Source organism: Actinia tenebrosa, unplaced genomic scaffold (assembly GCF_029948245.1).
Source record: "Actinia tenebrosa isolate PJP-AT-01 unplaced genomic scaffold, QUT_ActTen_1.0 PGA_scaffold0__85_contigs__length_37466705, whole genome shotgun sequence".
Lineage (NCBI taxonomy): Eukaryota > Metazoa > Cnidaria > Anthozoa > Actiniaria > Actiniidae > Actinia > Actinia tenebrosa.
The window spans coordinates 14,263,305-14,288,535 of record NW_028292569.1 but is presented as its reverse complement, the minus strand read 5'-3'; the positions used below and the strand labels follow the sequence as shown (position 1 = coordinate 14,288,535).

The following is a 25,231-nucleotide window of genomic DNA, read 5'->3' as shown; positions in this document are numbered from 1 at the left end:
TTGTACCCAAGCTAGACCACAATGCACCATGTTTATCGAACTCAGAAAGGCTTATGATAGATGTTTTGCAACCATTACCAAGGGGTGTCCGAAGATGTGACTGCGATGTTCGTGGCCTTAACATTATTGATAAAGACCGATGTGAATATTGTCTTAAATACCACCAACATGACTGCCAATTTATTCGACTGTAAGAAAATGACAAAAAATGAAAATATTTCTACTTACTTGCAGTAAGCTGATGGGGAACTGTGGGTGACCCTCGGTGGTGATCCAGACTCGGAAAGTCTCATGTGCGTGTTCAATGTTCGTGACAGTCTCTAACAGTTCATCCAAGAAGTTCAGTCCAAGATGGCAGTTCTGTAGCAACACCCAGCCACCCTAGAACACGAACACGGGTAAGACGAACATTCCCCAATCTATTAATGCCCTGGGAATAATAAGTTGTTACTTACACCGGCCATTGATTGCTGGATCAGGCGACGGGCATGTACTTCTTGACCTTGTCCCATGGACACCGCACGGCATTCTACGAACACAGAACATTTTAATTGTGACATTTGCTCAAAGACACTGCTTTAGGTTTTGTATAAATTTCTCGAAGAGAGTTTCCTGTGGTAAGGGTGTCCTCAGTTTATTGTTGGTTAGTGCGGGGGGTTGGAGGATCAATCCTTGGTTTTAAATCCTAATCCAGTGCTTTCACATTTCAGACCACGTGTCATTCCCTAGAGTATCATTTCTTTGTTTGACGGTTGCGCATGAGAAGACATATGAATATGGATACAACTCAAACAAAAAATCGTACTCTCAAGGGAATGACGTGGTCTGAAATGGGCAAAACAATGCGCCCAAGTGGATTTGGTTCATTGTAGCATTTCATGGCTATAAAACGAAGGGGTGTCTTCTATTTTAGAGTTAGGAAATTTTTATTAGGGAAAAAGGCACAAAGATAGGGATAGAACGATGATATTGCATTTTTTTTACCGAATCCCTTCCTTTTAGCTAACGACTCAATGGATCCAGTGGGATCAGATCCCATAGACAAGAAGCAGATCAATGGTGTATGTATGTCGCTCTCTTCCCAAGTGGCTTCAAGGTTGAGAATGACTCCTTCAGCATATTTCTCTCCCATCGTGTCGGCGATGTATTTACGTGCCTGTGGGAGGGTACGGTCGGGACACCAAGATCTACAATGCAAATTTAAACAGATAAATATATGCCTTCAGCATATTTCTCTCCCATCGTGTCGGCGATGTATTTACGTGCCTGTGGGAGGGTACGGTCGGGACACCAAGACCTACGATACAAATTTAAACAGATAAATATAGACGGGCTCCCAACTAAGGTTCTTTAGCTTTTGTCTTCACTCCCCTATGGAATGCTGAGTATATTATTACCTTACGAGCAATAGCTTGCGGAACGTATCAAGAGACGTCTGATATCCATCTGGAATGGGGTTCTCTTCAGGTGCATCCTTATCAAACCAACCCCTCCATCCACTGTCGTTACGACGAACCTTAAGAAAACATTGGAGATGAACAGGTATTAAACATGAACAGATTATTGACTGGCTAAACTCTCTTTTCCTCTCTCTAACTCTGTGTCTGTCTTTTTGTATCGATATCTCTTGCTTCGACTCTCTACCATCCACTCTCCCTGTCTATCCACCAACCTGATCTAAAACGCCTGAAAACTGGGGTAACTTGCTAAGCTCTACTAAGTTAAGCCACGTCATGTCAGTTATCCATTTGAATGGCTTCGGAGGACAGGCCCTCAGGTCCAAAGCGGCTCCACCTTACAACAACAAGCATATATAACTAATACAGACAGTATATAATCCAAGTAGGATCTTTTGAAGTATCATGATAAAGATGATGATGGTGATGACGATGATGGTAATGATGGTGATGACGGTAATGATGGTGATGATGGTGATGACGATGATGGTAATGATGGTGATGACGATGATGGTGATGACGATGATGGTAATGATGGTGATAATGGTAATGATGGTGATGATGGTGATGACGATGATGGTAATGATGGTGATGACGATGATGGGGATGGTGATGACGATGATGTTGATGGTGATGACGATGACGATGATGTTGATGGTGATGACGATGATGGTGATGATGATGACGATGATGTTGATGATTGTGATTACGATGAGTGATGGTGATGACGATGGTGGTGATGATGATGATGATGATTACGATGATGGTGATGATGATGGTTATGGTGATTACGAAGAGTGATAGTAATGACGATGATGGTGATGCAGTAATGATGTTGATGACAACGACGACGATGACGATGATAACAATATTTAACTAGAGTACTCACATCCATGTATCATATTGTATAAATAACATCATATATTACCTTTGATAAATGTCTGGAACTCGAGGCTCTTGACTTTACCCTCCTGGATATCGATCTTCAGGGCAAGGAGTAGAGTGAAGAGAAACTTGTGGTTCTCGTATAGACCTCGACAAGAGTACTTAAATACCTCGTACGTCAGGTACTCGATGATGTTTAAGATCCTTTTGGCAGGAATTGGAGACTTCTCTGATCTAAAAAACAACATAACAAACTCTTGTCATCCAAGTTTGCCTCAATGTACGCGTACAAATGAATAGGAAACGATGCAGATTTCGTGTGCTTGTTAAAAACTTCTTGATAGAAAGCATGCAGTACCCCCCCCCCCCCCCCCACCCTTTCGCAGCATTATGATCAATCAATTTGGACTAATTTGGTTGGATTAACAAAATGTTTGCGCACTATGAATGGTCCATCTGAAGTTGTTATCTTTGGGCCGTAAACGTACCGTTTGCTGTATATTATCATAGTAATGATGCTCATTTACTAGCATTCGATTGGTTCAGAGAAAGACCATTTGAGTTTCACGATACCGTAGCAGCATGAAAGTCTTTACAGTGGTCTTACCTTGCCATGGACAAGTCAAAGACACCCAAGAACTGTCTTAAAGATGTCTGGTACATAATGTTCACCATACTCATTTCAACGATCAAGAAGTACAAGATACTGCCTCGAGTAGCAACCGGACGGAACTCCTCGCGAGCCAGGTTGATCTTGGTCTCCGTCTCTGCGGCTACAGCGAGCTTCTCACTGACTTCTTCTGCTGTCTCTTTTGTGATCTTCAGTACAGCCACGAGGGATTCATCTTCTACCAAGGAACCCTTTGAAGAAATAAAAAAATGTTAGTACCACGTAAATAGGAAGCCATCAGTGAATGCTTCCCACGTAACCCGTTTCTTGCGAAACTGTTGTTGCTGCTAAGAATATTACACTCGACGAAAAAATGGATTTGTCATGTAGGCAAACATATAGACAAATATATGGGCAAATATCATATTTGACTAATAGTAGACAATATTTGCCCAATGACTGTATATGATATGTACCTACACATTTATCCCATGGGCACAGATGGCAAAGTCCGTATGGCCCAGTAAAATCCCAAACGGCAAATATATAGCAGATATCATATCATCCATACATTTACCCGGTAGTAAATGTGAATGCTCATTTGATATGTGCACGTATTTGCCCAGCCCGTATATGTGTTTTATGTCTTACGTATACCCTGTGTTTCCCCAGGCCGTATATGTGATTCATGCCTTACATATACCCTGTATTTTCCCAGGCCGTATATGTGATTAATGCCTTACATTTACCCTGTCTTTGCCCAGGCCGTATATGTGATTAATGCCTTACATATACCCTGTGTTTGCCCAGGCCGTATATGTGATTTATGCCTTACATATACCCTGTATTTTCCAAGGTCGTATATGTGATTTATGCCTTACATATAACCTGTGTTTGCCCAGGCCGTATATGTGATTAATGCCTTACGTATACCCTGTCTTTGCCCAGGTCGTATATGTGATTAATGCCTTACATATACCCTGTATTTTTCCAGGCCGTATATGTGATTTATGCCTTACATATACCATGCGATATGCTCTGACCGTATATGTGATTAATGCCCCCTTAATGCCTTAGATGTACCAGCGCGTCTTAGCCATATTTGCTCAGTTGAATTATGCTCATCATATTTGCTAAATTTAACTATATTATCAGTCTTCAGCTATTGTCACTTATGGCAGGCCAAAAAAAATAGAAACGATATATGTCGTGACAACCACCTCATACTTTAAACATAGCTAACCTATACTAAGAAGCAGGAAAAAAGACATAAATCATACTGAAACATTTTTATTGTGAATTTCCTTTTCTTGACGACTGATTAACTATGAACAATTTGTTAACTACAACTAATTGAAAATGCTAGTTCTGTAAATTAATTATAGGTGTTTGTTTCATCTTGTGACAGAATTTGTGAAAGGAGATCATAATATATTTAGTTGTCAATCGATCTGTGGCTTATGTACGATTCTTTTTAGATATTCTGTAGTAGTACACTTCATTTATAACTGCAAAAACTTAATTAAGGACACCGAACGTGGTTGGGTTTCTACGAGTTTTATGAATTAAATCTTGTGTCACTGTTCCTCCGTTCCTTTGGCCTGATTTCTAGGGTTTTCGTTCTTTCGATTACTTGAACGTTATACTCGTTTATTTGAAGAAATCCAAAGGTCAAACGGTATAGCAGCGGCTATCTAAGCCTATTGACCTTTGGATTTCTTAAAGTAAACAAGTATAATGTTCAAATAATCGAAAGAAGAAGGAAAACCCTAGAAATCAGGCCAAAGGAACGGAGGAACAGTGACACAAGATTTAATTCATAAAACTCGTAGAAACCCCAACCACGTTCGGTGTCCCAGTGCCCTTGATTTGATAAAAACCTTTAGGCTCTCAATGCCCATTCGGGACCTCCAAATGGCCTTGGGCGTCTTGACGGCTCCCCGATTTTCCGCTTCAAAAGCATGGTGAGACTGCGCTCTGACAGCCTCCTTTTTGCCTTTCGGTCCATGCTTTCCATGAACTGATTAGCTAGGGGGCTTCTCCATGGCAGAGGGTGTTTTATTAAAACTTTACTCTGCTTAGTAGGGCCCCCTTCGTTATCAGAGCCACTGTCCGCTGTATCGTCATCAGCCTGGTCATCCGCCTCTGACATCGACTCCTCTGATGACATATACTCCAGTTTCATAATTGCCTTGACTTTCTCTTTGTCCCCTGGTGATAGCGAGGTTGACAAGTCCGCTGCCTTGGATCTGGATTTTAGGAGCTAAAAGAAAAAAGAAAAAAAAACACCGTCAGTCAAAGTTTCTTATTAAACAAAGTCATAATCGTTGCAAATTCAGTTTACTTACATTTTGTTTTCTTTGTGTTTTCCGCTGCATCTTTTGATGCCTTCCAAGGGCCCCTGAACGCTCTCTTTTGTTTCTCTTTCTTCTCGTCAGAAAGTGACTTTTAAGGGCAGCTGAAATTATATCAAGTACCCATATATTAAAACTTGAGACAAAATTTGTTAGAAATTTTGGCATTTGGCCGACAATTACTCCTTTAGCATCCATTTGTTTTTGCTTTGTTTTGTTTTGTTTCGTTTTTGTTTCTTTTTTTTTTTTTTTTTTTTCTTTTCCGTGTTATTTTATTTCAAACTGCTTCCCCTCCCTTCGGCATTTGAATATTTCTAAAAGGATTTCGTTACCCCCTCCCCCCCCCCCCCCCGACCACCACCACCCTTTGTCCTCACCCCTCCCCCCCGGGTTAACTTTGATAGGTGCATAAGGCCTTTCGCACTTCGTAATATAAAATACATAAATACCTTCTAACTCGACGGCAGCGACATCCTTATGAACATTCAGAACTCTATCCCTTATTGCGTTATTAATCTGTTCGTTGACGTCATCTCTGAAACTAATTAGGAAATGCCATATTTGAGTGGTAAGTGGAAACTTAATATGGAAAGAAACTATGGATGATTCAGACAAGATCATTTTTATTAAATTTTTATACTTACGCTTTAGTAAAATCCCATATAAGAGGGTTTTCTTCCCTGTCCCGTAATTTCTTTGCTACCAAGCGTACTTCAGACTGTAATAACATAATATAATTCATTAAAATCATAAGATGTACCTTAAGTTATTCTTAGACATAGTAATAATGTTTTCATTATTTTTATGGCTGTGATTGTATAATATTGGGGAAAAAATCGAAATCAAATCAATTCCTTTACAAAAAAGGAAATTATCATTATCATTCAGTGTCTTGTTATTGGAAATCAATAGTAAAGTTTGGTAGCATTAACCACTGCCATGGCGGGTTTCCCGCCAATTTTAGCATTGCATAAATTATACCGCTGCATAATTATACCAACTACTCTTCGCGCCAAGAATTCCCAGTAAAATTATCAATAAAAATAGCTTGCTTTTTTAAATATTGCCACTTTACTTACTGCAACAGCCTTTGAGACAGTAATCTTGGTCTTGCTGTTGTCCTTGTTCTGCTGGCTTTCTTTTAAGGCGGCTAGTATTTGGCGGTTTTGTTCTTGCAGTTCTTTAAACTGTTTTACAATCGTTTCGAAATTTGAAGAAATTTCTTCTTTTTCGCTGTCGGGGTCAACGTTCTCATTCTCGCTTGTTGCTTGCAATAGGCGATTTCTGTGTTCTCTTAGCACATCCTCGTTACCACCAGGGACAGAGGGAATAAGTATATTAAGCCTTTGAGAATTGGCGCCATTTTCAGTATGTCTACTCGTACTGCTTGTACTGGTAGTTGCAGTAACAGAATGGATTGGCATTGGGCGTCCTGGTAAAGGTGTAGATGTTCTTCCCATTTTTTGATCGCGACGAATGAACGCAATTTATAAGCAAAGATATAGAATGTGCGGGAAACTAGATGACCGACAGAGTTTGTTACCTGTTTGTGACCAAAAGGCGAATGAACGAATAAGCACATCCACCGAACAAATCTACCCCCTATCTATCACGGCGTATCACGTGACTTGTGATGACATATACGTTCATATAATGAAGTCTAATAATAAAAAAAGGAATAACTGTCTTATAAAAATGCTGAAGTTGTATCCAGGATTCATGTTAAGTAATATGTCTATTATCTTAAAGCTATTTGCTCCATTTTATAAAGTTATGAAATTTTTTCTAAAGCCTAGATTCACGAAATATCATTGCAATAAACTTGATTAGCTTCTAGCTCTAAAACCATCGTACCATTATCTGCCGCCAACAGTGACAGCTCTAAGGAAAAGGGCGCGGTAATAAAGATCCGGCGTGCTTTTGTCCAGTGGCATGTGGTTGATGGACGTGGAACTTTATTACGCTGGAATATGGCTGTTAGCCATTCAAAATGCTTGGATTTTGAGTAATTATCCCAATGATACACACCGTCTTTTTAATTATATAGTTCTGGAAAACAAAATGTCTTCTGCGATGTCAAAGCGTTATCATTGCTTTCATTGTAACGAAGATTTACATTACAGAGTATTTTGCCGTCACAAAGAAGAATTTTATGATCCTTTAACAAATCAATGGCAATTACAGCGGAATGACGACGAAGACTCAAATGATAGTATTTTCACTCACGAGATTGACGGCCAGAACGACACTTCTTCTAATGACTACAGCGAGATAAACGTTTTGGACCAAACTGATCAAGACTCCTCTGATGTGCCAAATACAAACCAACCATCAAGTGACGAATTCTTACCAGCTACTTCACAAAAAGGTATTGATGTTATACGTTTATTTGATGATTAGATTATATAATCTTTAAATGTTAAAGTCAAACTGCATAGATAAAAGACTGAATCTTTAACAAGCGGCTGATTTGCACATGATCTAGCTCCCCTATTGGATTTACTACCAAGCATTAGTGTTATTGAAGCGAGATTAAGTTAGAGGTACGAATGATTCTTTTCTATTTCTATCTTAGCCTCGTTTTCACCGTTACTTTTAAGAAAGGTGCATTATTAAGTAATCGGCTTATGGTTGCCATTAAAACCTCAGTGTTCATTCAGAAAGGTTCATTCAAAGAGTTTATAAAATCATAGCTAGAGATAACTCATTTAAAACGCCAAAAAGAATTTACTATGTTCAAATGGATATTGCTGTACATTTTTGTCTCCAAATCAATTCATGACTGTGGTCATCCTGAGATAGCATGGTATCCGGCAAAACATGTTTGTCAAGTTAGAGAAATACAATTATAAGTAATTTATTTAATATGTCTCTTGGGTTTTTTATTTTCGATTTATCATTTTTCTTTCACGAATTATAAATTGTTGTTTTGCTGACTTAGAAATTTATATTTTATTTTCAATGGAAATCATTTATTTTCAGAGCAAAATTTGGGTCAAAATTATACATTTAGGGACCGGTCATTATTTAAGTTGGAGGTAGGGGGGGGGGGGGGTGGAGGAGAAATTGTCAGTGACGCAAAAAAATTTCAAGGCCCCCCCTTTGAAGGCATCCAAGTTTATCGAAAACCCCCCACGGATTGTAGTAAAAAATTTAAAAATTTTCCCTAAAAGTCATTTTTAAATTTCAAGACTTTCACTAGCAAAAATTTCAGGCCCCCCCCCCCCCCCAATTTTTTCTCCCCCCCCCCCCCCAACTTAAATAATGACCGGTCCCTTAGCCCATGAGGTTTTTTTTACTGACATTTTTTTTTTTCTAGTATTATAATGGTTTCAGACTTTATCTTATACTATGTTGCAGTTATACAATGCCGAATGAATAAAATACATCGTATTTGCTTATGTTTAAAGGAGACGGAATAAATAACTTTGAGGAAGAAGATCAAGCGGTTTTGGGATGACAAGTTGGACAGTGAATCTGACCATGAAGAGATAAGAGGAAATGAAGGAAGGAGATTGGTTGAAACTTGGGATATTGATATCGAAGACGTAGAAAGAGATTTTGAACAATCTAGTGCAGAAATAAGCGTTGCCGTCGAAGCAAGTTCCCGAGTGACCCTTATTAACTGGATTGCCTTGTTTGTGTGCTTTTGGTCTGCATACTTTTCTGTACCAGACCGAGGCATTGATATTCTCCTCGCCTTTTTTAAAGCGATTTTTCAGGTTTTGTGTGAGCTTTCGCCAATCATTTTCCCAACCGCAGTATTGGTTTTCCCGAGCTCCTTCAAACTCTTGAAAAATTATCTTTCTTTTAAAGATAAGCATTCAAAGTATGTTGTTTGTCCGAAATGCGACACCCTATACCGTTTTCAAGACTGCATAACAACAAGATTCGGGCGTGTCATTGCTAAACCATGTTCTCACATTGCTTTTCCGAATCACCGTCAATTGTTTCGCCGCACACCTTGTGGAGCGGAATTGCTTAAGGAAATTCGTTTGAAAAATGGACAGACGAAATTGTACCCACATAAAGTTTATTGTTATAAAAGCATCAGAGACACTCTAACTCACTTTATTAAGCGACCAGACTTTGTACAAAAATGTGAGATTTGGAGAAATCGGAATGTACCGGACGATATTTTAGTTGATATTTACGATGGCCAAGTGTGGAAAGATTGGCAATATTTTAACGGCACTCCTTTCCTTGCCCAGCCTAATAATTATGCTTTTATGCTGAATGTTGACTGGTTTCAGCCTTTTAAGCACAGTGTCTATAGCGTTGGAGTCATATATATGGTCCTCCTAAATCTTCCGAGAAAAGAAAGGTACAAAGAGGAAAACGTAATAATAGTTGGGGTAATACCTGGTCCACACGAGCCCAAATTGAATATCAATACGTACTTACAACCACTTGTAGCCGAATTGAACTTATTGTGGCACGAAGGCATCCAAGTTCGGCCTCATGGGAGTAGAACAGCAAGATGTTTTCGAGCTGCCCTCCTTTGTATTGCTTGTGACATTCCTGCACTAAGAAAAGTTTGCGGTTTCTTAGGATGTACTGCTCACCGAGGGTGCTCAAAGTGCACAAGATTTTTCCCCGGAGATTTTAGTAGCATGGATTTTTCAGGTTTCGAAGATGACGATACACCAAGGACAAATGAAGAGCACCGAAGAGAGGCTCAGAAAATACTCAATGCAACAACCGCTGATGAACGAAACCAAATTGAAACTTCCACTGGAACAAGATATTCTGAACTCTTACAGTTGCCTTACTTCGATTGTACTCGTTACCATGTTGTTGATCCTATGCACAATTTGTTTTTAGGGACAGCAAAACATTTAATGAAAAATGTATGGCTAAATGCTGAAACGCCAATTATTTCTAAAGAAAATTTGAATAAAATCCAGGAAAAGGTAGATGACGTCAAAGCACCATCATTTATTGGGCGTCTCCCGAAAAAGATATCAACATCGTTTGGAGGATTTACTGCTGATCAGTGGAAAACATGGACTCTCTTGTATTCTGTATTCTGCATTTGGAATATCGTTCCAACAGATGATTTGGAGCTGTGGAGGTTATTCGTATTGTCCTGCTTTCACCTTTGCTCTCCACTTATTACAACTGAAGAGCTACAAGAAGGACATGATTACCTAGTGGAATTTTGTAAATCGTTTGAAAAACGATATGGAAAGGAACGTGTTACGCCAAACATGCATCTACACCTGCACCTCAAACAATGTATTTTAGATTACGGGCCTGTATATTCATTTTGGCTTTTCAGCTTCGAACGTTTCAATGGGATTTTAGGAGCGTTTCGAACTAACAATAGATCTGTTGAAATACAAATCATGAGAAAATTTCTCCAAAAGCATGAACTAAGAGATATCCCTTTACCAGAGAGATTTCGAGAAACTTTCCAACCAGTATTTCAACTTCTTCAGGAGGCACAACAAGTAGGAACACTTGGCGAAAGCATCCCATCAATACCATCAACACTTAATCTTTCAGTTGGCCAAGTACTACGTTGCTTAGAGTGGAGCAATATGAATGCATACTCATGTTTTTCACCTCGATCCATTGATGTTCTTGATGATGACTATACAGAATATCTCTTTAAAGCTTATGAAACAATTTTACCTCAACACTCGGTCATTGAATGTGTTACCGATACGTTTGAGAGAATTAGTACCATTGGATATTCGGGGACAAAGCTAGGGTCCTCTGACTCTAGACTGGAACGTTCTTCCTTCATTCTTGCAAGTTGGTGTGGCCAATATAGTGGCAGTATTGAGACCGATTCATTTGACTTGCGCCCCGGTGTTGTCGATTTCTTTCTTAAACAAACCATTATAATTGATGGCAAGCAGGAATCATTGTGTATGGCAAAGGTTCGATGGTATCAGCGACATCCAGAAAGACACAGGATTGGCAGACCACATGAAATTTGGTGCAGAAACTTGTTTGAAATGGAAGGGCCCTCTACATTCATTCCCATACAAAGGATACACAGCCAGTTTGTTGCTGCTTACGATGTTATTGACAAAGAAAGAGTATTAATTGTTTGTCCTTTACAACGTAAATTGTACGGATGATGGAGATGACAGTAAAGTATCATCCAGGAAAAATATTCAAAGCTATCAAAAATAAACTGTTTGAACTGTGCATCAGTAACTAGATAGTCAAAATGAAAATTGAATGAATTCTTTGATGAGTTTAAAATTAGATGAATTAAAATAATTATGAATGAAATTGCATATATTGCCAATAAAAAAGATGAATTCATATGTTTAGACTAAACAAAATTGATGCTTCAAATAATATTACAGATGTTAGCGGTTTGAAATGCAGCTGAGGTTAATGGGTTAATGAGTTTTCTTATTGTCACTGGAAAAAACGCATGTACGACTTACGCATATTAAAAATACATCGTCCGCGTTTTTTCCTGTGTGTATCAACGCATATAACCTCACTTTCATGACATCAAAGCAAAACAATGATTGAATTAATGTGGTCGCAACATTGATGTCATGCGTTAGGAGAAAAAATTGACACATGACTGAGATGGACCTGCATGCACTCCCCCCTCGTAAGTCGTAAAAACAAGCCAACATCCATCATAATTCAGTTGAAAAATTATTGATTTGTTTTGAAAAGTTTTGATTGCAATAAATTGAAACGGAAACCTCACATCGGATATACTCAGTTTGGGGTATTGTATTTGCTCCCCAGGTAAATATGGGGCAAAGCCTAGTGCAAAGTTGATTTCATATGTGCCCTTCATTTGACAATAGGGCAAATATAGGGCAAAAACGGTTATCATATATCCCCACTGGGTAAATGCGTCTAAACTAAGGGCAAATATATAACATATTTACCCATGTGTTCAGATGTATGGCAAAGCAATGGCAAATTTATTAGAAATTTACCCCGACCTTTGCCTGCATAGGCAAATGTATGGGCAAATATAGAGCACCATATTTGCCCAACATTTGCCAAGCGGACATATGATGACCAAATCCATTATTTCGTCGAGTGTTAATCTTACAGCTTATTGGACGATAAAAAAAACTGGAATTCCATATACCATCATCACCATCGATCTTATTTGCTCCATTAAAAGTTTACATCAGGATGTAGCAAGTTGAGAATAATTTTTTAACAATACAGGGATTAAATAAAAAGGGTTTCAAACCTGAGTGCTGGTGAGCCTGTAAAGCAAGTTGTCTTCAAGTTCCTTCATCTTTCTCTTATTGCTAGTTACATCCTCCATCAACTTCACTCGCTCGGCCTCAAGTTCCTGCCACAGATACATAAATCACTTGTGGTTAATGACTGTCATACGGAAGGTCCATTAGATCAATTTACTATCTATTTACCTGCTTCTCAGTGTTGATGACTCTACCAAGCAGCTGTTCCTCTAATCCTTTCATTGTCACCGTGAAATCGATGATTGCGGTACGTGCGCTGATCTGGAAGTGTTAATCATCAGTAAATACTTTACTCGTGATATTATCTCTCTTAGATGCATCATGATGGTAACATGGCAATCAAGGCTCACAATAGATGTTGAATCGTGTATTATGTACACGGACAAGATTACTTTTAATAGAGAGTGACCTCATAAATACTGCGCGATAGAGCAGATTGTGCACGCGTATGAACGTGGCGTGGTGCGGCGTTCCGTGCCGTGCTGTTATTCTGTCCAAGTAATTTGATTGACTTTTTCTCGCTCTGATTGAATAAACTAATTCAGTACCGTGACCGTATGTTTTGCCATGCTTGTCATACTAATCACGAAAGCTGCTCTTAGAACATCATGGGCCGTCGTTTGCCCCACTCTACCCCCAAAGAAAAGAAAAAGACAAATACCCCAGTTAATTAACTGGCATGGACGTATCTTACCTCTGGTGTGTAAGCAGGGTTACCTAGCTTGGTGGTAACATACATCCTGAATCCATTCATCACATCACACTCTTTATCCCCGACTTTAACCTTGTACGTAGAGCCAGACTTGATGAAGTTTTTCTCCAGGACATTATCCAGTGCAGGGTCAAGCTCCTCGCCGACATCCTCGATCAGTAGTGGTCGGCCAAGGGACAGAGCGTCTTCAAGGTGATTACGGAAGTATTTGTGGTTCAGAGACGTCACCTGGAGGTGGGGGACAAAATCAAAACCTTGTATTTAATAAAAAGCTTGTCCGTTAGGAAAGAGGAAGCTTTAGGTGGTGATGTAAAAAGGGTGTTTGGGGCGTTGTTGTGATTACAGAAGAATCGCTAAAAGGTATTAATATAATTGCAAATCTATTCTACCTCCTTCAGTGAAGGTACTGGTCGCAGCTCTATAAGTCACCGAGGTGCGAAAGAGAGATTAAAGAGACCTTAAGCACGGACGGCGTTCTTGCTAGGTACCACAAACCTCAAACTGCAGTTCGACGTCAGATCTTTTTCGTCAAACTTTCGACATTTAGCAAGGCGTCATAACAAAGTTGTAGCTGGAAGAGCCGCCATATTGAATCTCATTGATGCCGAGTTTTTCTCCTCCGTGTTTGCAGGCGCGTTTCTGGACCTGATCCCTAGCGTTTGGCGGTAAACCTGATGCTAAAGGTCTCTAATGGCGATTATACTCCTTTATTGGAAGTTCAAACACATTACACTGAAGCAAAGCTTACGATAAAACGACAAGGTGATGCCACTGATCTGATTTAGTTACCTGTAGGTCGTTCTTCTTCTCGCGATTAAGTAACCAAGTCTTGCCCTGCGTCTGGGGGTCGATGAGAAGAGGGTACCTCGTTGCCTTGGTAACAATGGTACCATTTTGAATGGACAGTTCATCACTAGGCAACCCTTCTAGATTCCATTCACCAATCTAGGGGGAAAATAAAGAGTTTAATAAAGAGAATCGATACATACGGTAAAGTAAAGTAAAGGAGGAAGTTTTGTTACTGATTTCTAGCTTCAAATCGAAAAAGCAAATTCTTAAATATTTCTAAATTGAATAAAAAAAGTACGAACAAAAGCTCGGAATTTCACATCTCCTGGCGACTCCCTACTCTTCAACACTAGTTCCTTTGTACGACACGACACGCCGCTCTCATTTGAACTAATCAGATGGCTCCAGAACTGAACCGCCCAGTCACGACACAATATTTGCACCGAAATCTTTTCTAAAAGATCGAATGATTGTAAAGGATCGACTACTCACCGTAGAAACATCAGTCAACATGGATGATAAGTTGAGATTCTTGGTGAAAGGAATCTTGTTTTCCAGCATTTCTTTTTGCCATCTTTCGGTCAGCAGAGTACGGAAGGACTGGTTGAAAGGTCCGCTGTAGGAGAGAAAACCAGTTGCCAGCAACACATCGCCGACCAGCCTGTATAATCACCGAATTTCAGTATCACACAATGATATAAGATCCTTGCCAAATAAAACTCTTGGTATGATAAATATTTGGATGCAAACAAATACCCTTCATCATCAGAATACAAGCCTCCCTCAACCGATCAATGTTGTTTGATAGAAATGTCTCCCCGTTGAAACGACACGGAGTGGCGGGGTCACACCATCAGAACCACGCCTTTACAATGAATAGTGTACAAGTAGGCTAGGGAGGGGGTTGCTATTGAGCTGGTAAAAACGTTCAAAGAAATCGCATAAATTTTAGAAAAGGGCAACATTTTGCATCAAAAACTGCACTAAAAGCAAGTAATATTCGAAGAAAAGTTATTTATATAGGTTAAAAATTAGGTTACGAAATAAACCAGTTAGCATACACGTAAATGAGGAAGATAGTAATACAGAAGAATCGTTACCTTCCAATTTGTTCCTGGAATTCTTTACTCTGTTGAGTCCATCTTACTTTCTCTCCTCCTAGTCCATTGATCAAAGCAGACGCAGCCACCATCTTGTTCTTACATGACTCAGCATCATCCAGTAAGGTCTGGGTTGATAGAATACAACAGGTATTTGCATTAGACGTGAAAAGGTAGATCATTCAATTCAATGCATGGGTACTCTTCTGCAGCACAAAGGAGGCGAGGATAGTTCTTCAAGAGATTCATGCGCACGTTGTGTAATGAAAGTAATATACCTTGATCTCATCCGGAAGCGCTTTAATGCGAGGCTACACGGGGACAAATCTATTGTTCCATCAACATGGCTTCCGCATGAGAACGTTCCAATTAGATAGCAACATTTTTAAAAACTATCAAAAAAATAAATAGAAGCCCTGCATACATGTAAGTTTTTGTGTCTTGGGGATCGGAGGGAAGGATGCTTGGTATACCTGTTTCTCATTGACAGCGCTGTCATAAAGAGCCTGGACTGCGTCAAGTTCTCGTTGCTTGTCGTCAAGTTGAGCTTGTGCCTTGTTGAGGTCTGCCATGGCATTCTTGAGACGGGCCTCCTGTACTACGAGGTTAGCCTGTGCAGTGGAATAATAATCACATCACATGATAAGCAGCTGATCATGTAACAGGACAACATTGCAGATACCGCAGACGAACCGGCCGCGGACAGAGTTGGATTGGGGGAAAGGGGAATGCTAACGTCTTGGATTTGAGGGCTAGAGGGCCTTCACAACACGTTTTGCTGCGAAAACTCCAAATTAACCAAGTTGACGGAGGGAGGGGAGTTAAAGGTTCAGCAGCCCATCCCAATAGCGATTCCCGACAATGGCAGTCGAAATCCTATTTTCTCTAAACCTTTCCGCGAGAGGTAATAAATCAAATTGAAGTTGAACTACACTGACCTTCAATGGCAAGACTTCTTTGTTGACACCATAGAAAAAAGCCATAGCTATGGTCCAGGAAGACAGTCCAGCAACATTACCGCATACCTTCGCAAGGTAAAGAAAAAAATGCGCCACGATTTAGTATAGGCCTTACTAGTAATGTTAACCCAGGGGAATGATTTTGTGGGAACATTGAAAATCCAGTCAAGTTTTCGAGAATTGAGGAAACCCACGAGGAACCCTTGAAGCAAAATCAATGTCAAAGGAGATGAAAGCACACGCTCTAACTGCAACACCATCCGATGAATCAACTGCGTTAAAGAAAAAGTATTTCTAATGACCTTCTTGGCTGTTTCCAGTGTGTAATCGGGTGCCTGTAGGTAAGGTGCCAGGAGCTCAACAGCTTCTTCATTGATGGTATCTTTCGGAAAGTTCATCAGGGTTTGGAGGAAACTCCCTGAGCTCATAAGCTGTTATGGAAAAGAAAAGAGCAAATCCTCATGTATCTAGCTTGAATACAAGGTATTCCACAACCTCTATGTCCCCCCCCCCCCCCTTCTTTTTCGTTCTCCTACGGAAATATTCCTACGGGATATTTGATGGGTCGTGAACTGCGCAAACAAACATAGCTAGTCCACATCTGCCGAATATTCCAAGATACAGACATTTTCTGTTATATGAAACAAACATCTATTCGTACCTTAAGGGCGTCACTCCAGCTGGGGATAACACACACTCGTTCTGGATCAAACACAACGGGAGAAATGTTTCGACGGAACAATAACAGTACACAATCCATGATGCGCATGATCAGGTGAGGCGGTTTGGCCAGTTTTCGTACAGTAGATATGTCAGCAGCTTTGATGGTCTGTGGTCATACAAGAAGCACTAGTTATGTTACATTTGAAGGGCACATATTTAACAGACTGACAGTATATATTAAGAAGACCAACTTCATGTTTACACCATCGCCTGATGAAGACTAGCAGTAGCAGTCGAAACGTCGGGGTCCTCCCAAATGCCACAATCATGAGACAAATGAATAAGTATAATCTTTGATTTATTCCACAATGAATAATCTCTTCCATTCCACATATTTATTGCTTTTCACTTCTGATGGTGTTGTCGGTATTTACCTGTAAAGCTGCCTCTGCTTCCTCCAGAGCTGGCTTTGCAGCAGAGAGCTTTCCTTCAGCTATAACTTTGTCTGCCTATATATCGAAGACCAGAGTATTAGAATCAGACATGACTTCAATATAGATCACAATTGTATTACCACTGGTTGGCTTACATTGATCTCGTCTACAATGGCCTGTGCTTTATCTTTGACCTTCTGTACTGATACTTTGACTTTTTCGGCGGCCTGGGCACTAACAGTCACCTCGGCTAACACCTGGACGAGTAGAGAGAATAAAACATAAAATCTAAGTATATCCAGTAGTGGTGGAAACTACAACAAGATTATAGATATCTGATTACTTTTGTGGGTAGCCTATGAAACTTGTTGAGCCTCAGACCTCCCCGCTGCAGGAAATTTGTTCACCGATTATTTTCCCTTGGGTTAGGGAAAGATGCACAGTTCAAAGTGACTAAATACGAAAGGGAAAAAAGGAAAATCCTTACTTTGTCAGCTTTGACCGACGCAATAGCCAATTCCTTCTCTTTAACGACAAGCTCCTTAGACAGCTCGGCGACCGATTCACTGGCCTCTACTAGTTTGTCTAGACCTGTCTTCATACGTTCTGCAAGCTCGCCGATGTGGGATTTGTTTTCCTGATAAATGGTCTTGTATCCATCGATGAAGGATAGATAGGACTTTGGGGTGACGTGAGTTTGACGTCGGAATCTGCAGGTAGACGGACGCGAGAAGGATTGAAAAAAGGCGCATTGTGATGCGTCATGGGATGTTTCGGCCGGGATAAAAGAGGTGGAGTTCAATAGACCTCCTCGGCTCGGCGTAATGTTGCCCCATTTCAGACCACGTGTCATTCCCTTGAGAACAATATTCTTTGTTTGAGTTGTACCCATATTCATGTGTCTTCTCAAGTGTAACCGAGCGCAAACCTTAAACAAAGAAATGATACTCTAGGGAATGACACGTGGTCTGAAATGGGACAACATTACGTCAGAGCCGAGGAGGTCTATTTTACGCTGTTTTTCAAAGTACATTAAGATAATACTTGGTTATCAAGAAGGTAGCTAGCATCTTACTCAAGGCTTACAAGATATCATGGGTGTCCTTACATAACACTAGTAACCTCATAGAATGTCTCATACCTTTCAAAGTACTCAGTACATGTTTCAGCCACAATATCATGGAATACACCCATACTCCTCACCACATTACTCTTAGTCTCTGTTGTGCACACGATGTCAAACTTAGACAGGAAGTAGTCTGCGACAGCGATCAGAGCATCTTTGGGCCAGCGGGTGAACCAGTCCATGGTACAGCCGCTGATCAACCCGGGGAACTTCAAAGATCGATTGCGGAATTTCTCTCCCACCTAGAAATATAAATAGAATTTGGGTAAATAATGCCACTTAAATGCTTAAGTTACCTAGACGAGACAGGTTTTTATTTACCGGAGAGAAGCATAAGACTACATGTAGGTTCTTGCGAGCCCTGGATATAAAATAGCTGTACAGGTTATCCTGGGTGGGAGGTACACGTGGCAGCTCTTTCTTCATGACTGGGATCAGATTTTGGGAAATCTCGTCCAACTCATCTCGAGCAAACAAATTGGATACCTGGAAAGGAATAATTTATGTCTAAAGATCTACAATCTTGGATGTTCCCAGAATCCGTTTGATTCCTGGCCGACCCGGCATCTTATATGAGAAGAGATTGTTAGGTCTGTCCTTTGATTCGAGGGTTTTTCTCCTGTGATTTTTCTCCCTCTGCAAAACCTAACAAACTATATTTCGATTCCATCTGTGAGTTGGCCATCCCCTGACTTAGATCAGCCCAGAGGTTATTTCAGGGATTGATATGTGAGTTAGCCATGCCCTGACTTAGATCAGCCCAGAAGTTGTTTTAGGGTTCAATCTGTGAGTTAGCCATGCCTCTGACTTAAATCGGCCCAGAAGTTGTTTCGGGGTTTGATTTGTGAGTTCGTCGTGCCCTGATTCTCTCAGAATTTGATTAAGAGTATCGATGACAATTGAATTTTCTAGGGTCATTATGTCAATGTTGCCCTACCTCTCCCGATGATAGTACGTTGTTGAGGTACTCCAGGAAGGCTTCGTCCTTGATCTCATTGTCAGTGAATATGAACGTTATTCCCTTCCCGTCACAGCCAGCAACACGGTACAGGTTTTTCAAATCATCCATCAAGTTACTCACGTTGTACGTCCTTGTGTAGAAAAAAGATAATCATTTACTGACAAAATCAATGCGGTCTTTCGAGACACTACGTCTGACGGTAATCATGTCAATCTTGGTCGCTCAAAACTACAAAAGAACCTTATCTTACCTAGACAGGGTTATTTGGAAGATTTTATAGCCAGCAATGAATGAGGCTAATCTGGTAAGCGACTGTTTCCCAGACCCACCGACACCAACCAATAGGGCGTTGCCACACGAGGTACGTATCACTCGAGATATCTGAAGTTACAACAGACAAATTCAAATAATTATTCAATGCTTCTGCGACACAGAGAACTCCAGAAACGGCACATTAAGTCCTATTTTGAAAATTTTACTGAATTAGTCATTTTCAATAGATGAAAGCCGGAAAAACCGGAGGGTGGATAGCGCTATCCTACGGATAAATCTTATCCAGTGGATAAATTTATTGGATAAAAGCATTGATTTATCCACTGGATAAGGATTTATCCATCAGATAGCGCTATTCACCATTCGTACAACCGGGCCCTGGAAGTAGACGAGGTCGTCACCTGCATGTAAGGCACTTGCGCGGAGATGCTGCGTCAAAAAAGTGATGCTGATTGAATTTTGCGTTAGCATTAAAGAAATCCATTGTTTTGTTCTGAAAACGAGCTCCATCATATCTGGTTTGCAATACCCTGCTTCACTGTATTGGATGGATTGCCTTACCTTGACCAAGTGCACCATGGCATCCTTAAAGAATACGAGGTCTAAATGTCCTCCCCTCGCTGTCTCATTCAGGCTCCATTATATCTGGTTTGCAATACCCTACTTCACTGTATTGGAAGGATTGCCTTACCTTGACCAAGTGCACCATGGCATCCTTAAAGAATACGAGGTCTAGATGTCCTCCCCTCACAGTCTCATTGTACATTGTCATGTACATGCTCAGCTTTTCGTTCAAGAACTCGAAACTTGGTACCTAAAAACAGACAGAATATGACAATTTTTTGAAAAACAACCCCAGAACGTGAATGAATAGATTTTTTTCCTGGATCTTAATGTAATCTCACCAATTCATAAACCTTGGGTGCCTCAAGTTCTGCGTCATCGGCTTCCTCTCCCGTTGGTTCTGGTGCTTCCCTTTAAAGAACAGTTAGAAAGTAAATAGTAATATGCTTTGTTACTTACTACGGACCCTCCATCTACCCACTTACTTATTTGCCTCCTAAACTATCGGTTCCTATCTATCAAGCCATCTAACTGAGCACCAAGACAGTTCACATGTACAAACCTAACAACCTATGTAACCTAAAACCTATTCACTTACTTACCTCCCGATATATACAGATACCCACCCACCTCCCACCAACCAGTCAAAAACCTACCTTAAAAAGTCAACAAAGTAAGGTTCGTCCATCAGTTCTTGCGCTGGTTCCTCGCCAAGACAGTCAAGTAAAGTCTTGTTTAGGCACTTTTCATACCACTGCCTATCGGCTTCATTCGTAAAGCGGTCGGCAATCACTCGGGTACATTCGTGTTTCCACAGAGCTAGCACGAGCTTACGGCTGTCTATCTCAGTTCCTGTCACGTTTAGTATGCCTTCCCAGATTCGTGACAAGTCACGCAAGTTGAAGATGTAATGGAATTTGGCGGGAGTTGGAAGCATTTTAACCTTTTATATAAGGAAAAAATATCAGCTCTTCTAAGACCTTCAAACGAATTTGGTACGCGCAGTTGAAATGGGAAATGCATTATTGACATTTTTTGTCCAAAAGTTCCAAAATGTTTATCGTTTTAGTGTTTTGTGCATCGTTCATCGTTCGTCGTTCTACAGCAGTATGCAGTTAATAGTATTCTTTAACAAAGAACTTGGCTTGAAGAGCAAGACTTAATCATTACCTTGGTCTTCTGCCACAAAATTCGTGTGCAGGCGACAAGGTTCTCTATCGTCTCGCAGACGTCTGGCTTGAAGCGTTCAGAACAGAAATAGCCCGATCCGATTACACCTGGAAGAGAGCGGCACAAACAATGCGTTACGAAAAATAAAACTTAGACACTAAAACAACTACACGAAAAAGGATAAAAGAGCAGGTGAAGATATAAGATTAACAACAGGAAAAATAGGGACACTTCTCAACTGTCTCGTTACACGTATAGTCATTAAGCCTGTGTACAGCCGCTTCCCACCCCTCCCCCTACGGTAAAAACGGGGAGGGAGCGCACGTAATTCATTCCCTCTTTTATAACTATCTATCGCACCAAAACGCCTCGCATACAACCTGAGCTGATTCCATTCTTTCGCGATACTATAGAATTCAAGGATTAGGCCTTACGAGAGTGAGTACAGTCAGATATCCGTTTTACTAAGAAATCTTACCAAAGATCTTGTCAATAGAAGCGTTTGAAGGCAGCGTGCAGTTGAAGATGGAAAACTGTCGCTTCAGTCGCTCAGGAATGTCGTTCCTTCCTCCTCCAGGGTGAATCATGGCCGCGATGAACTGGATGTCTACGATGTGGGTAAATTCACCAGGCTTCTCGAGGTTATAAAATCCTTTCATCTCCATCAGTTGACGCACTATCTCATTAGTCACCTATTCATAAAATAGACAGCAAAGGTATTTCACGACTGTGATACCTCAGGTATCCCAGTAAAATACAAGTCTGATGGCCGGATTACCTGGTCACCCCATTCATTGATGATAGGCATGTTAATATCATCCACGAAGGTAGTCATTTTACGACCGGCAGGAGGTCCATACGTGGTACCAACACGTTTGTCCACTAGGCTCTCGATCGTACGCTGAAAAGAATTACATACAGGTTTTAAAACAACACTATTGACAGCAACTCTACATTATCTAAACACTTAAGTTGTTATTATTATTATTATTATTATTATCGTGTCTATTAATTTCCAAATTGTACTCGAGATCGTGCGATTTCCTATACTTATTATTATTATTATTATTATTATCATTATCATTATTATTATTATTCCCATTTATTCTTAGGGTGCATGTTACATCATTGCCGCCATATTGGTTGACCATATAAAGTAAAGCATTCCTCATTAGCTTCTCTTGTTTGATCAACCAAGATGGCGGCAGTTTCATCGTTATTTATATTTCAAGGGATTTCTCGGTCACGTGATTGAACTCCAAGAAAAGGCGAGGATTATCTTTCTTTTATTGTCAAATACCTGGAACAGTAATGGTGTAGTGGCAGAGGAAAAGTTGAAGCTCTTGGCGACGTGTTGTTCAGGGTTGTACTTGGACATATAACCCTTTATCATGACAGTCTTGGCAGTTCCTTGCTCTCCAATCAGCAGCACAGCCTAGAAAATATAAATCATTCATCTAATGACAAATTGAGGAAGAAGATCAATAATCATTGGATAGGACGAGTCGGTAGAACGGAGCATTGCCGGGTATCGAGTGGGAGGACTAGTGGGGAGAATGGACAACTGTTAACCAGGCTGGAGAAAATGAACAATATAAAAATATGTAGTTTTATTGTATAGTTAGGATAGTACGTGCGCGCTGGTATTGGGCAAACACTGTGCTTTTTTAGTGAACGGAGAACAGTGCTGACGCCATCCGCGCGCGCGAAGTGTTGCAAGATCCTCTGACCGTCTTTCTCTTTACGTAAATAAATTCAATACCGCAATAAAATTAGTAACTATGTAACAAAACGAATAAAACAGCTTCTTCCGTGCTACTTCAGTAATAAACAATAAAGAAGCGCCGTAAGCACTCAAGAAGTGAGTGCTTACGGCATACAGCTACGGCTACGGCTACGGCTACGGCTACGGCTACGGCTACGGCTCGTGCTTCTCCTTACACTTCTTTTGTGCATACGTCACTTCCTGCCTGCTATATTACTAAACAGATAACGGAAAAAGCTGTTTTATGCGTGTCTTTGGGCCTGATCCCTAGTGGTTAGTGGTAAACCTGATACTAAACGTCTCTTTTAGAGTCGGTGCAACCCAGTGCAAAGAGCTCAGTAAAAATTAACGAAATAAACACAAGCGTAAAATAACACGTTGCGATACCTTTCCCTGCTTCGAAATGGTGTCGATAAGGAAGTTGGTTCGGATGTTATCCACGTTAGGTACCAAGATGGACGAATACTCTGGCTTGGAATCGGAAGGATAGATGTAATCTACCACACGATCATTCCAATGTTCCCAATTGCCTACCAATGAAAATAAAAATGAAATCTTGAGGGATCGTTCAATTCTTTACGGGGAAGGGGGCTGGTGGGATTTAGGGGAGAGGGGGAGGGGAAGTAAAGAATATGGCATTTCAAGGGGGGCACCCATAGATTTCAAAATTCATTTGAAAAATCATCCTGTTTTATAGGGGCCACGTAAAAAACATTCAGGTTATTGGGAAGAAGTCATATATTTTTAAAAATTACAATTCACAAAATCCCAGCAGCCAAGGCAGTTGAAGATGAACACCTCTCTTCCCTCCCTCAACCATACCGTCATCCCACGCACGCATACGAATGAAGCTGACTCCTTAGATATAGTAATAGCTACTGATAAATCAAGATGAGATAAAGAACATACGAACCATTGGAATCCACCACATATTCAAAGATGGTATTCTTGCCTTCTTCGTCTATTGGAGGTAGGTCTAATCCACTGCGTTTTAAGAGAAATTCTTGCATCTTGGCTCGATCGTCAAGTTCTAGAAGAGCTCCAACGCCCCACATCAAAGCAAACACAAACAGCTTGCTGAGGTGTGAGGCGGATAGAACACCATGTTCCTCCTTGCATGGTATAAGTCCTTCTAGAAGATCAATGCACTGAAACCAAAACACTCAAGCTATCACTGAGTTTATCACTGAGTTTGCTTTCATAGTATTTATCTTAGCATAATTTTAGAGTGCGCGCACTAAACCCGTGAAACAAATACTAACTTTCAGTACTAAATGGTGATAAATAAACAATAGAAAACAAAGGACTCTGTATGAAATAGTACTAATTAGCATTAATTAATGTTCACGGATTTAGTGCGTGCACTCTATTGTATATAAATAGAATCGTTTTACCTTCATAGTACTTATCTTAGTACAATTTATTTATTCATTTATTTATTATTGTCTTATTTTAGGGCCTCTATTGATAACAGTTTTTTTTACAGTTTTGTAAATACTGAGAGAGTTACCATGCTTGAATAAAGGAATCTATCTATCTATCTACAAAAAAACTTTACTCTCAAATGTTGAATTGTTGCTCGGGGTTAGTCTCGATGTTGTGTAGGATATTCAAGTCTTCCAGTGAAGGTCCGTGGAATTTCAAAGCCAGCGTTTGTGTTGTTGAAGTCATGCCATCTTTAATTTACCGTTTGTATATATTTGTATTTTTTTAGACACTGAAATGAGGCTAACTCTGAGTAAATGAGTCTGTCATCAAGGAACACAGCGGTAATTTAGGAACTAGAAGAAGGTAAAGAGGACGCTTTTCGTAGATTCCGTAATCCAGATTATCATCATCATCGTGTTATGTTTTAAATAAAAAATATTAAAAAATAAAAAAATCATCAAGTTTATATATACCACCAGAAATAAAGAATATGCACAATTTACGATAATTAGTTCTACCTGTTTGATGACGTTGCATTGCAGGATCTCCATCTTCATGTGCAGGTTTTGGGAGACATACGTGATTAGTTCGTCGAAAACACCAGAGAACAGCTGCTCAAAGACATCATGCTCTTGAGGCTCGCGAGAATTAAGCCATGCCTAGTTTTGGTCAAAAAAAAAAGCAAAAAGAAACTAGAAATATGAGCATACAAACATTTCATTACTTTGCGCATTACTTTCTGTTTTGATTTGAAAACGCATTCAAAAATATAA

At 40.1% G+C, this 25,231-nt stretch overlaps 2 protein-coding genes across 2 annotated transcripts; both read right to left on the bottom strand.

The window, feature by feature from the left end:
* Positions 1 to 74: 74 nt before the first annotated feature.
* Positions 75 to 25,009, bottom strand: LOC116303772 (dynein axonemal heavy chain 8-like). Its single transcript, XM_089034281.1, is given in 35 exon segments — positions 75 to 188; positions 229 to 381; positions 456 to 529; positions 985 to 1,187; positions 1,398 to 1,516; positions 1,673 to 1,788; positions 2,347 to 2,576; positions 2,950 to 3,203; positions 12,499 to 12,603; positions 12,683 to 12,775; positions 13,209 to 13,454; positions 14,016 to 14,171; positions 14,508 to 14,676; positions 15,116 to 15,243; positions 15,589 to 15,726; positions 16,054 to 16,140; positions 16,377 to 16,505; positions 16,736 to 16,903; positions 17,172 to 17,246; positions 17,327 to 17,428; positions 17,659 to 17,881; positions 18,313 to 18,539; positions 18,619 to 18,783; positions 19,235 to 19,388; positions 19,509 to 19,639; positions 20,223 to 20,345; positions 20,437 to 20,506; positions 20,752 to 21,038; positions 21,266 to 21,372; positions 21,744 to 21,957; positions 22,044 to 22,166; positions 22,566 to 22,700; positions 23,418 to 23,560; positions 23,944 to 24,178; positions 24,977 to 25,009. Coding segments are annotated over 35 exon segments (5,229 nt in total).
* Positions 4,615 to 7,019, bottom strand: LOC148913558 (uncharacterized). Its single transcript, XM_089032244.1, has 5 exons — positions 6,386 to 7,019; positions 5,951 to 6,024; positions 5,756 to 5,847; positions 5,301 to 5,410; positions 4,615 to 5,215 (listed from the first exon to the last, which is right to left on the bottom strand). Exons 1-5 carry the CDS (start codon positions 6,764 to 6,766, stop codon positions 4,835 to 4,837), a joined length of 1,038 nt encoding a protein of 345 aa, XP_088888370.1. The 5' UTR covers positions 6,767 to 7,019; the 3' UTR covers positions 4,615 to 4,834.
* Positions 25,010 to 25,231: the final 222 nt, after the last annotated feature.

What these genes read in the sequence shown, in the direction of transcription:
- LOC148913558 (XM_089032244.1), bottom strand. Translation starts at nt 6,766, where the DNA reads ATGGGAAGAACATCTACACCTTTACCAGGACGCCCAATGCCAATCCAT. An exon ending in ATATGGGATTTTACTAAAGC is followed by an intron (nt 5,848 to 5,950) that starts GTAAGTATAAAA and finishes TTTCCTAATTAG; the next exon opens with TTTCAGAGATGACGTCAACG. An exon ending in CGCTGCCGTCGAGTTAGAAG is followed by an intron (nt 5,411 to 5,755) that starts GTATTTATGTAT and finishes ATATAATTTCAG; the next exon opens with CTGCCCTTAAAAGTCACTTT.